This window comes from Siphateles boraxobius, unplaced genomic scaffold, assembly GCF_051911475.1.
Source record: "Siphateles boraxobius isolate OS27281-9 unplaced genomic scaffold, OSU_SipBor_1 12, whole genome shotgun sequence".
NCBI lineage: Eukaryota > Metazoa > Chordata > Actinopteri > Cypriniformes > Leuciscidae > Siphateles > Siphateles boraxobius.
The window spans coordinates 35527501-35541083 of NW_027508722.1; the positions used below are offsets into that span (position 1 = coordinate 35527501).

The 13583-nt window shown below is 38.1% G+C and overlaps 1 protein-coding gene across 5 annotated transcripts in view; it reads right to left on the minus strand.

Moving 5' to 3' along the window:
- ankfn1b (ankyrin repeat and fibronectin type III domain containing 1b) overlaps positions 1–13583 on the minus strand; it is a 108866-nt gene that overhangs the window by 16191 nt on the left and 79092 nt on the right. For 4 of the 5 annotated variants that reach the window (XM_077219254.1, XM_077219253.1, XM_077219250.1 and 1 more), the window contains 2 exons: positions 9386–9975; positions 6586–8576 (listed from right to left, as the gene is read on the minus strand). In XM_077219254.1, coding sequence (XP_077075369.1) covers positions 8238–8576; positions 9386–9975 — 929 coding nt within the window. In that variant the 3' untranslated portion in view covers positions 6586–8237. Of the gene's footprint in view, positions 1–6585; positions 8577–9385; positions 9976–13583 lie in introns of those variants that run through there. The other variant, XM_077219252.1, reaches the window with a different exon arrangement.

Consider the following 13583-nt stretch of genomic DNA (forward strand, 5'->3'; position numbering starts at 1 on the left):
CAGAGAGATAGAAAGACAGACAAATAGACAGACAGACAGAAAGATAGACAGACAGACAGACAGCCAAATAGACAGACAGACAGGCAGGCAGACAGACAGACAGACGGGCAGACAGAGAGATAGACAGACAGACAGACAGACAGTCAGACAGACAAACAGACATAGAGATAGACAGACAGACAGATAGACAGACAGGCAGACAGACAGAAAGATAGACAGACAGGTAGACAGACAGACAAATAGACAGACAGACAGACAGACAGACAGACAGACAGACAGACAGACAGACAGATAGATAGATAGATAGATAGATAGATAGATAGATAGATAGATAGATAGATAGATAGATAGATAGATAGATAGATAGATAGATAGATAGATAGATAGATAGATAGATAGATAGATAGATAGATAGATAGATAGATAGATAGATAGATAGATAGATAGATAGATAGATAGATCTTTAAGTATTATTCTTATGTATCTTATATTAAATAAATGTAGCCTTGGTAAATCCAGCATAAGAGACTTCTTTAAAAAAACATTTTAAAAAATCGAACAGACATTCTGGAACCTGTCTAGAAATGCGTTACTATAGATATGTACACAAGCACAGTCTCCTTTTATCTCACTCTCGTTCATCACTCCATCCATCAATCCAATCATATTTCTAAACAATGGCAGAGTGTGTGTGTGTGTGTGTGTGTGTGTGTGTGTTTCTTTGAAGTCGGGGTTGAAGCGTGCTTAATTTAACAGTATGTGGTGGTCGTTCTCGCTGCAGATTCACTGCTACTGCTCAACGTAATGCCACACACACACACACACACACACACACACACACACACACACACACACACACACACACACACACACACAGACACACACACACGCACGCACACACACGCACACACACAGACACACACACACACGAGCGTTCGTATCAAACGGTCAGACGGCCCCTCTGACATCACTCTGTATGCACGTCCACTCCAGCTGTTGTGTTTCATCCAGGACACACCCACCGGCTTATGAATGATTATTAGTGTTATATTAACAGAAATAATGAACACACACACACAGTCTGGCTCCAGTGGATTAGATGCTGCTGGCATTTGTTTTTAGCTTCTGCAGCGCGAGTGTGAATGCAAACACTCAACAGCGACCACGACCAGACTATACACACACACACCTGACAGAAAACAGTCGAGTAAAACCTTCTTTGATAGGCTCTTTCACACTCTTCATAGAACAGAATCTCCACAATAAAACGACTGATCTGATTGGATACTTGTCTATATACCTGTCCATACACACATATCAGGCTGTGACTATACAAATATTGAATTCAGAATCAATGTGCAGAGTTGTTAAAAGCCTTGGTGATCTACAGTTGACCTTGTGAAATCTATTACTTGGCAGAAAAATAATTTATTCTTCTTTTTATTATTAATAAATTAACCTACTACAGTGTTTTCAAAGCAGCTGTACTGATATTTCCCAAACAATCAGGTCCCTAACTTTGATCCAACTTTAAATATTAAACTTCAGCCAGCTTTATGGACAGAAACACTTTTTTCAAACTTTTTTGTTTAGTGTAAAAGAGCAGTGTTTATACTTAAAGTACTTAAAAACCATCTAGCACACATGCAGAACACCCTAGCAACTTATGAATGAGCAACAGTGTAACACACACGCACACACACACACACACACACACACACTCCTGCAGCGTAACGACTGCCAATGACAAGAGACAATCTAAAACTGATGTTACAAACCCTGCATTCACACCGCAGCTGTTTGTGGCATATCTGATTTATCCCCTCACATGTGAATCTGAGAACATTTAAAAATACATGTATAAATAGATAAATATTTATATGAATGAATGAACAAACGACCGGCACACTTAATTTACCCTTGACATGGAAGAGATGGCAAGTTGTTAGACTAAGTATATGGAGTGAGACCTCCATATATTACACTAGATAAATAAAGAGTATAATGAAAGATGAATTATTTTATATTTTTTATACCAGCTTTGAGCTAATCTTAAAATAGTATGGGATGACATATTCATTTGGATAAAATATATATAAAAAAAATTTACAACGCATCAGCAAATGTTCCACTTCACCTGTATTGACTTGATAATCTAAGATAACAGTGATCATATGGCATGATAAACACTGCTGTCTGTCTGTCTGAGCATCCGGACACTGACTCAACCAATGGGGAGAGTTTGGGGGCGGGACTATATGCTTGCCAACCAATGGCAGATGGGAAGAATGTTCAGGAAACCTGTTTGAAAACAGTCAATTCCAGTTGTTGACACTTTGGTTTTCAATATCAAACCCGTTCTGACAGTGATACCGCCACATCACATGACATTTTCACCTTCAGCACACACAAACACATTACTTCTCACCAGAATCTTGTCCCGGGACGCCTGGTTAGGATATGCTGATTCGGGCCACATTTAAAGGTCATGTGAACAACCTCACCAACACAGGGTTATTATACTTAACCTAAACTAAAACCCTAACATTTCTCTAACTTGAAATAAAATAAACGTTAACTGAAATAATATATTTAATACATTCAATATAATATAATATGATAAAGTAGGACACTTAATGAAGTAGGAGCTTAATCATCTATAATTATGAATAATGTAATGTAATATAATATAAAATAATATAATATGTTAAACTACAACACTTAAACAATAACTTAATCATCTATAATATAATATAAAATAATATGGTAAAGTAGGATACTTAATTGAGAATGAGCATAATTATCTACAATTATATGTTTTTTTCTATTATTATCTGAAATAAAATGAAATATAAAAAACATGATAATCGCCAAAGCAACATTTCTCATTTTCATTTAATTTAACCTGATGTACTAAATGAACTAAAACTGATTAAAAACTCTATTGATGCATTTAAAAATCCCCAAAACAACTAAATTACTAAAACTTTAACTGAAATTAAAATATGTTAAATATAAAAATAAAAAGAATCAAAATATGAAAAAAAAACTATAATATAATCTTAATGATAGTAAAATAAAACTGCACAAACAATCCGATTTGAGAAGATCAACATCAGGCAGTGAGTGTGTGTGTGAACGCAGGCGAACTTTCCCCAACTTTACTACGCAGAACTCACACTAAGACTGTGGCAACAAATAAACACACACACACACACACTTTCATTCCATCTATGACACACAGAGTAAGAAAGAACAAACAGAACTATGCACACACACACACACACACACACACACACACACACACACTCTCTGGCAGTGTACGAGGGCAGTAAGGCGCCAGTGGAGTGCGCCGTCTCTCTGGGGAACAATACTGCAGCGCTTCATAAAAACTTCAAACGCTCCTGCCAAATGTTTTATAGGTGCTTTAAAGGGTTACGGCCCCCGGGGGTCCGGGTGGAGGAGGTGGGGTCTGTCTCACTCACACAAACGCACACAATATGCATATAACAGGTGAACCAGACGCATTTATGCACATCATTTCACTGCTATAAATGCACAGAGGACGGTGTGTTCGTATCACATTTAGTCTTACAGAACATCAGATCTTCAGAAGAACGCCGTTATCATTCAGAGCTGAAATCAGACCCTGCGATGGGAATAACCGTTTAAAGATAGAGGGGGAACCTAGTGATGAGCTCCTCAATTAGGATAGATATAATTAAATTCACAGCAACATGTGTTAAACTACTGTATTCTGGTACAAAAAATGTATTGTCTGATTGCCATCGCCTTGTGGAAAGTGCACTGAATTGTATTGAATGCACTTTTAGTGTACTTCAAAATCTTTACAAATATAATGAATGAATTAAATCAAAGGCCATAAGTGTACTTAAAGACAGTGCATTTCCAAGATGTTTCCTAACACACTTAAGTACACTTTAAAATAATGTCATATTGAAAGTATTGCTTTAAAGTACATTTTAAATCATTATGTATTCATAATCTTTCTGTGTAATAATGCGCTTTAAAGAAGTACACTTATTTTGATGTACTGTCTTACATTAGTACATGTAAAGTACTTGCTATGTAGTATTATTCAAAATTACATTTAAAGTTAATATATATGTACTAAATTGTAACTTCATTACAAATGTGTGATTGCAAATATATTTAAATACATTACAGACAAGTTTCAATAGAAATGACATTAAAGTATATTATAGTTACATAAATTAAAAATTAAATTTAATATAAAGTTGTACTTAAGTTCAACTAATTCCATCTAATATACATTTTAACTACACACTTTAATTTAATTGCAAATAACATGCAATTAGTTTCTGAAAAAAATACATTCAGTTCACTTATATAAATTAAAGTATATTATATTCAGGTGTACTCTTTTTAACAGGAAGTGTGCTTCTATTAAATGGTATTTAAATGGGACGTTAAGGTAATTTAAAGCAGTGGTGTCCCAAACGCATGTTATTTCAGTGGTATATTTTATAATAACACCATATACTTGTTTGTAAGAGGTGAGTGTATTGCAAATGTTTATTTGAATATTGCATTTAAAATATAACAAAATGAGAGTGAAAAAAACTCTAGCTGCTTTGCTCACTATATATTATATAAAAAGTATATCAAAAATATAAAATAAGTAAATGTTATACATTTATATTTTTATATATTATAATAAGTATATATATTTTTAAATAATATATATTATATATATAAATATAAAATGATCAATAATTAAATGACATTAATCAAAGTATTCAGTATAATATATATATATATATATATATAATAAATATAAATACATAATAGATAAATAATATATACAAATATATATGTGTGTGTGTGTGTGTGTGTATGTATATATATATAAATAAGAGATGACAAGTTGTTAGATATAAGGAGTAACAACTCTATTCATATAGAATAAGATGAATTAATCAATATAATAATAAACGTACTAATTTAATCAACATTTTGGATAGATTTTGTTCACTGAGCTGTTCACAACTGTTTCTCTCTAAAGACGACATGTAATACTGCCTTCGATTTCGGCTGGATTACGCCAGCTAACCTTTGAGGAACAACCCAATGATGGTTAGCGTGCCTTCAGAGCCTGAAAACAGCTTAAAACACAGTGTACGCAGGCAGCTCCACGCTTCTGCAGCACAGCCCCAGTGGGACGCAGGCGAGCTGTGAATCAGATCCATTCAGGGTCTTTGGGAATGTTTTGCTAACAGTATTTGCAGATCCGCCGAGGGCTAAATTTAGCGCAGGTCTTCCCGGAGTCCACACGGTATAATTAGGAGGTGTGAGAACCCTGCTACAATTCTAAGGTTACTGTCGATAACCGTCACAGCGACGGCCTTAAAGGTGCAGCGTGTGTGTGGTCTTCCACACGCTCCGCTGCACTTCAATGTGTGTGTGAGGGAGCGCTTGTATAGCAGTGTGTGTGTGGTCTGCCAGTTTGTGTTGTCCGTGTTTGTTTGTGTGAGGGGAGCTGTTCTTGTGAGAGTGTGTGCGTATGTTTGTTGAGTGTTTCCCACACTTTACTTAGTAGAAGTGAGACACTCAGTCAATCAGAGAGCGTCTATTATTTCACCGAAGAAGACGGGGAAAGAGGATACAGTGGCCTTGAAACATATTTATACACTTAAGTCACTTAAACGTCTGAATTGCATTAGACACCAAACATCAAATAAAAAGTCAATTATTGTAATAAATGGCAAAAACTGCACTAAAAGACGTTTGGGTTGAAATGCTGACCAATAGTGTTGAACATGAAGACTGTCAGTATTGTGTTGGTTAATGTGAATCTCTACAGTGGTGTGAACTTCAGGAGAACTGACTTCACGCATCACTGCTCAAAAGTTTGGGATTTTTATGTTATTTGAAAGAAGTCTCTTCTGCTCACCAAGACTGCATTTATTTGATCAAAAATACTGTGAAAACTGTGATATTGTGAAATATTATTCCCATCTAAAATAACGGTTTTCTATTGTAATATATTGTAAAATGTAATTTATTCCTGTGATCAAAGTTTGTTGAAGTTTTTTTTAATTATTAAAAAGTTTTATAAAGTGAAATTGTTAAACATCTATTTCTTTACAAAGAATGTTGATGTGATTTTTCTGTTACCCGACTGTTGAACTCTATTATTTGGCGCGTGGAGCATTTCAGTGCGGAGAAGAGACTCGGAATCAGACAATATCCGCTGGAGCTGTAAATTAAACGCTCATTTTAATACACGTAGTAAACTACAAACACACACGCTGCAACTCACACACACACACACACACGCTGCAGCTGCTCAAAACTATGCTTTCATCAAATGGACAGCCATAAGACTATGAGCTCATACTAGGAGCACGCACACACACACACACACACACACACACACACACACACACACACACACACACACACACACACACACACACACACACACACACACACACACACACACACACACACACACACACACACACACACACACACACACACACACACACACACACACACACTTAAGTCTCATGCCAAGACACACATCATCTGAAACAGCACTTGTGTATCAGCTTGAGTTTGTATTTGTACATGATCCCATAAATCAACGTTCATCTGGAAGAGAAATCCACTTCAGAGCTACAGTGTAAAATATTATTGCACCAAAACTTTTACAACGCACTTGTGTGTGTCCGTCAGTCGTGAAACAGAGACAGTAAACACAATATCGATAATAAACTCACCGCACAACAACACGGCCGATCAATAGAAGTAAACGCTCCTTTTGCTACTCAAAGCAACACAAATGAACATTAGAAACAGGAAGAGTCTGTAAAACTACGGCTACGGTCCATCTCGCTTTAAAATGTTGTATTGTTCATTCAGTCCAATGTGTCTGTTCACAAACGATCAAAACGAGGTTTACCATCACTCTTCATTTGGGTAAAGCTTCTGTTCTGGCGGTCGATTCAGTGTAGACTCATTCTCAAGTGCATTTGTTCTAGAAATGTTCAGTAATTCAGTGTATTTTGCTCATTGGAGAATCCCAATGGAGTATTCACATTTTGGAAAAGTCCTGTATGTGTACAATTTGGTGGAAGGGTATAACGGTATCCTGAGGAAGAATGCATTGACGGAAAAAATCATGACGTAATGTTTGTTTGGTGGTTTGAAACCACCATGAGCAAGCTGTAAACATTTCACTTCTGAATACTTATGGAAGAGCTTCTGTCAAGGCTGAACTTCTGAAACAATTTCTGGAACAAGAAATCAGTTAAAGTGGCACAATACTGAGAAAATAAGCACATAATGCAACTGTACTGTTACATGTGATAATGCTGATGTTACCAGTCAAAGTCAATATGAATTATTAAAATGGTATTTTACCTCAGTAATGTGATGCATTTCCTAGTGATATTTGAATAACATATTATATATTGTTCAAAAGTTTGAAATAATTTAGATTTTTAAATGTTTTTGAAATAAGTCCCTTCTGCTCACAAAGGCTGCATTAATTTGATCAGAAATACATTAAAAATGTGAAATATTATTTGTTTAAACCGCTGTTTTCTATGTGAATGTATTGTCAATTGTAATTTATTCCTGTGATCAAAGCTGAATTTTCAGCATCATTACTCCAGTCTTCAGTGTCACATGATCCTTCAGAAATCATTCTGATATGCTGGTTTGCTGAAAACAGCATTTATTTAAAATAAATTATAATTATAAATGTATTTATTGTCATTTAGACAATTTAATTTGCCCTTGGTGAATAAATGTATTAACTTGGTGAATAAATCAATCAATATACTTTTGAACAGTAATATACATACATACATATATATGTATATATGTATGGATGAATGGATGAATGGATGATGAAAACCTTTAGAAAATAACGTGCACTGATGAATTATTCAAAATCAGGAACATACATTAAGAAAGTAATTTTTGACTTCATATTGACTTTAACTCCTACTGGTGATTGAAAAGCACTTGACGTAGATTTCCCCATAAGGCTAGCATGCTCTTATTGTAGTGCGGGTGATATGGAGCTTCTTATGTCACCCGATGAGCAAAGGTGAGCAGATCAGTCCTGGTGAACCCACTCAGGTAAACATGAACCCTAAGACCTCATGAAGTACGAAGCAAGTATTCAGTAGTCTATGCACTTAAGTCAGTGTGTGAGTGTGTGTATTTACATGTTTGATGGATCAAACAGTCGTAGCTCTGCTGTACTGCAGTGCGAGCGGCGAATACTCTTTGAAACGGACGCAGAGTTTCCCGCGTGTCCATGGGTTTTGTAGCGTGAGTGGGCAAAAGTCGTCCTGAAGCCATTTCTCTCTCCCCTCCACCAGCAGAACCAGGCCAAAGTGCTCCAGCTGCTCGCTCCCGTACACACACACCTCAGACTCGCAGGACGGGTAGCTGCACTGATCCACCGCACACGTGCACTGCTGCGATGCTTTCTGCAGGTGATGGCACACAGCGTTGATCTCCTGGACTACCAGACCAACCATCTCTTTCGCCGACGTCTCTGGAGTCACACGTAACTACAAAAGCAGACAAACACATACATATGAAGTCAGCAGACCAAGTCTATTTAGTAAGCCGTAGCAAACTATGGTTAGGTGTTTAGCTCAAATGCACTATGATAATAACTCAACTCCTGAATTCTAAAAGAGGTAGCAAACAGGATGCAGAACTATATTAAATAGAATTATATATTATATTTGGGAATTATATATATATATACATATATATATATAAAATTCCCAAATATAATATAATATATGAATTTAAGAATTAAAATGGAATAACAGTCCCAAAAATTCGCACGACTTCTAGGATAAAAAAAGATTTGAAATATATGAAATGACACCTATATAAATGTTAATTAATAAAATATGTATTCAATTATTTTGTAGTATTGTTTACTTATTAAGTTAATTGTATATATTTATATTCATATTTATATGCAATAATTTATATTTAGAGGGAATTAAACCAAATCATTCTGATGACAGATTTCCAAACGACCAAATCAACATTTGAGATGCTGTGATGTGATTGGTCCACTGGTTAGTCCTGTTATCCAATCACATCAACTGTTGAGGCAATGTCACGTGCCACGTGATTTCTGATTTATTTGGTAAATGTATTTCCATTGTAGTTTCTTCTTATCGCATAAAAATCTACCTCGATTGAGTGCATCAGTTTTGTATGCTAATTTTTTTTAATTTATGCGCATCTTGGCATTTCCAGCCATAGTTTTTTTATGCAATCTCCCAAGATTAGCATAAAAATAGGTGAAAGAAAACAAAGCTAATAATGATTTGTGTATCAGCTCACAAACACTCACTTTGACACTGGTTTCCTTGGGTAATCCGGTCCGGTATTGCGGGTAAACTCTCAATGTGGTGTGACACGGCCTGTGAGGGGAACCGTTGGAGGGGGCGCAGAGTCGCTGGACGCCACTGTCCTCTGATAGGGTGCGCACAGGTGGAGGGTGGGGTTCAGGGGCGGAGAAGCAGAGATCGAAGGAGGAAGGCCGTGTCCAGCCCTTGTGATTGGAGGAGCTGGTGGGTGTGGTTGGCATTGAGACAGGAGGCGGGTATTCCAGACTGCTGGTGCGGACACACAGCGCCGTTCTCTTCTCCGTGACCCGTAGCAGCTCGATTTGGCGACTCGGGAGGATGAAGTCGCTATCGAACACATTCACGAGTTCCCGTCGGCTCATTCCTCCTCCGGTCTGCAGCACGTCCGGCTGAGAGGAGCAAGGCGTTGACTGCGAGGAGGAAGATGGGTGAGACGCTACAGATCTGAAGCTGGTAGGAGACGGTGGAAGCAGGTCCAGTTCTCTGGTGCTCTGGGTCACACTGGAGCTGTACTCGCTATCAGTAGTGAGGAACACCTCGGATGAGTTGTCCTCATCAGACAGACCATGGGAATCTTGGAAAAAACAAACAGAAAGAGGGACTGGTGGAGTTAGTAGTGTGTTGAAACTAGCACGCTAGTAAGGGGTCGGACATTTCCCAAACATGCAATATGTCGCTTGACCAATCACAACACACTGTTCCAGCCGACCAATCAGAGCACATTGTGCTTTTCTGAAGGAGGGGCTTCATAGAGAGGAACTAAACAGGGGAGCGTTTCTCATACAACGACATAACTCGCTGCTTAACTATCATAGTACAATGCATCATTGAAGAAATCAACTTGCTAGTCACGACTGTTTCCCGAAACCATATAGTTCCAAAGTGGTCGTTCAACCACGTTGGTTTATTACGTCACGATTTGAACGTGGTGGAGAAATAACTTCTTTTAATGAAACTTTTTGAGATCGAATTAACGATAGATGTTTTGATATAAATTACAGACATGGCATTTGAGAACTATTTCTCATTTTCTCTTTATGAAAATGCGTTATTTTGCTTTATTTCCGGATTCAATTATATGCTCGTTTTTACATAGTGGAGCAGGTTCGCACATGCGCAGTCCTCAAAAACGGTGCTTTAAATCTCTTGACAAACTAAAAGATGTAAATGACATTTTTATGTATTCTAAATTAAAGACACAGGTTGTACTGAATGTCAGCTTGCTTATTTCGCTCAAGATAAGGATTTATTAAGTCCACATGTCATGTAAACTAGAAACTATGCTTCTAACCACAGGTCGAGAGCTGTCGTTCCAACCACACAACTTTGCGATGCAATTTGCGAATGTTTGTTGGAACGATGGTATCGGGAAACACTGACTCGTTAAACCATGCTGATAACAACGGAACTTGCGAACATAGTTGGCTAATGATGCTTTTGGGAAACGCACCCCAGAGCAGGGACGTGCACAGGGGGGTTGCTCAGGTTGCCCGGGCAACTGCCCATATGCCCTTCTCGACTCAAGTTGCCCTTCCGAGGAAAAAAAAAAATCGTACAATGGCTGCAGAATTTCACATAGGCCTAGATACATTTTTATTTTTATTTTTTTAAATCGCAAAGCCTCATTCACTTCCATTCGTGCACCGAACTTGAAAGTCAGTAAGGGAAGGGGAAACTGTTTACGTGGCTGCAGCGCTGCACGCGACCGGTGCGTAAGACCCCACAAATTACTTAAGGCCCCGCCTCCATCTCGTGTCATAGCGTGTCAGTTAATGTGTACAACATCTATGACAAAATGAAGCGAAACTATCCTTCTGGTCACGAAAAGAGGAAGAAGAAAAAACCCATGAGAGTGAATTGCGGGAACAACAATCAGGTAAACTTGTGTTCTCTCCTCTCTAAGTTTGATGTCAGCAAAGTTTGATGTTTTTCGGTCTTGCTAACCTAGCTGGGCAGGCAGTGCATCTCTTGCATCACTTTGTGCCTGACAAAAGTGAGAGTAAAATAAAAAAAATTATTACGTTTGTTTTTTATTAACGACAAAGTGCAACGGTGTTTGTTTACTGCAGCTCGGAAAACATAACCGCGTCGCGTGTGTTATCGTGCGTTCATATGCGCGTGCACGAAATGAAACTCGCATTTTTCAAGCAGAAATATGTGGAGACCAGACATACTGTACAATACATGCACGTGAATGATGGCACTCCCAATCAAAGTCACATTTATAAAACAAGAAACTGATTATCTAGTCTCAGTGTAGTTAAAAACTCTAAACAACTGCACTAATTATGCAAGATAGAAAGCAATGTATTGACAATTTGACATTGATTGACTATTGATTTATAGGCTATATTGAATTTAAAATGTTGATTAGCTGGACATACTGGTCAATATGGATGCACATCCCTCAGTAAATAATAACCATAAATCAAGAATTGCTTCAACATGCATAATAATAAATAAAAAAAAATCATACTGATGCAGAAAATACCCAGGCTGTAGAGAGAACCAAAGTTAATCCCAAAAGCCAAAGCTCAGGGTTATAATTTATTATTTTCTTCTTATTTATGTTTACGTTAATATTCACTTGTTATGTTAACATTCTATAGAAAATACTCTATTCAATAAATATTGTTTGTTTGAACCTCATTCTGTTCTATATTGTTGTACTTATTCTTTGACTGTTTTGTTTAAAGGAGGGAGGATTGTATTGGGAGCACTGAAGTGTCAGGTGTGATTGTGTGGCAATGGCAAATGGTTTACATAGCTCACGGCGTCACAGGTCAGGTAGAGGGCCCCTTTTGCTTAGGGCCCCAGGGGGAGTTCAGGATCGGCCCTGGGTTTAGCAGTCGATTCTGTTGCCTACTGGAATTCCTGTTCCCTTTACGCAATCATACTACAAATCATGCGTAGTTGCCAGTAGCCTACCATCAGAACTGAATACGAGCAAGAAGCACAACTGAATGTAGGGGAAGCCCTTTTACAAGGGTCAGAGCAACTGCCCCTCATAATTCCTGTGCACGTCCCTGCCCCAGAGCGTTACTGACAGACTGGGAAGAGAGATGCTGCAACAGTGTAAAATATAGGGGAAAACTATGTTTTTTTGGATTAGATTAGGGTCCATTTAGATTAGGGTCCATTTCTCACTATAAACTAACTATTAACTATGACTTTTGTCTCAAACTCCTAATTACTGCTTATTAATAGTTAGTAAGGTAGTTACATTTCTCTGCTTGCCTCATTCGACCTCAAACAAGGTCTATCTACTGCGGCTATTCACAAATCAGGTAACCAATTAGACCTTATTTACACGCGCTACTGCTCCACTGACCATAGACTGGTCACTCCGCTGCAAACCTCAGATCACTTCCACCTCAATCTTAACCTCAACCTGCCTCAGAACACAACACACACTCCTCCACAGGCCACCTTTCGGCGAAACCTACGCTCAATCTCTCACCTATCCTCTTTGGTCTAATCAACACTTCCTCCACCTGATCAGCTCTCAACACTAGATACCAACAGTGCAACCAATACTCTTTTTTTCACTTTAACATCCTGCTTGGACAACTTCCCTTTCCACCAGGCCAGCCCGCGCCACACCCCCTGGTTATCCGATGTTCTCTGCAAACATCGTTCTAATCTCACGGCTGCAGAGAGGAAGTGGCGCAAATCGAAAGATCCTACTGACCTTGGTCTTTATCAATCCATCCTCCCTTCCTTCTCTTCTAATATCTCTACTGCTAAAACGACTTACTATCACAACAAAATGAACAATTCTTCTGACTCTCACATGCTTTTCAAAACCTTCTCTCTTCTCAACCCTCCTCCTTCATCAACCCTAACAGCTGACGATTTTGTCTCCATCTTTCATAAATAAAATAACCACCATCAGCGGCCAATTTACCAAACCACAAACTGACACACACTTTTTACCAGCAAATGCACACATTCTACCCTCCTTCTCTCTGCTTTCAGAGGCAGAAGTCTCCAAACTCCTCCTCCTCTCCTCCTCCTCCAATCGCCCAACTACCTGTCCGCTTGATCCTATTCCCACTAATCTACTTCAGGCCATTACTTTCTCAGTTGTACCCGCACTCATGTACATCATAAACACCTCTTTTCACACTGGTACTTTTCCCACAGCATTTAAGCAGGCTCGGGTAACCCCACTGCTTAAGA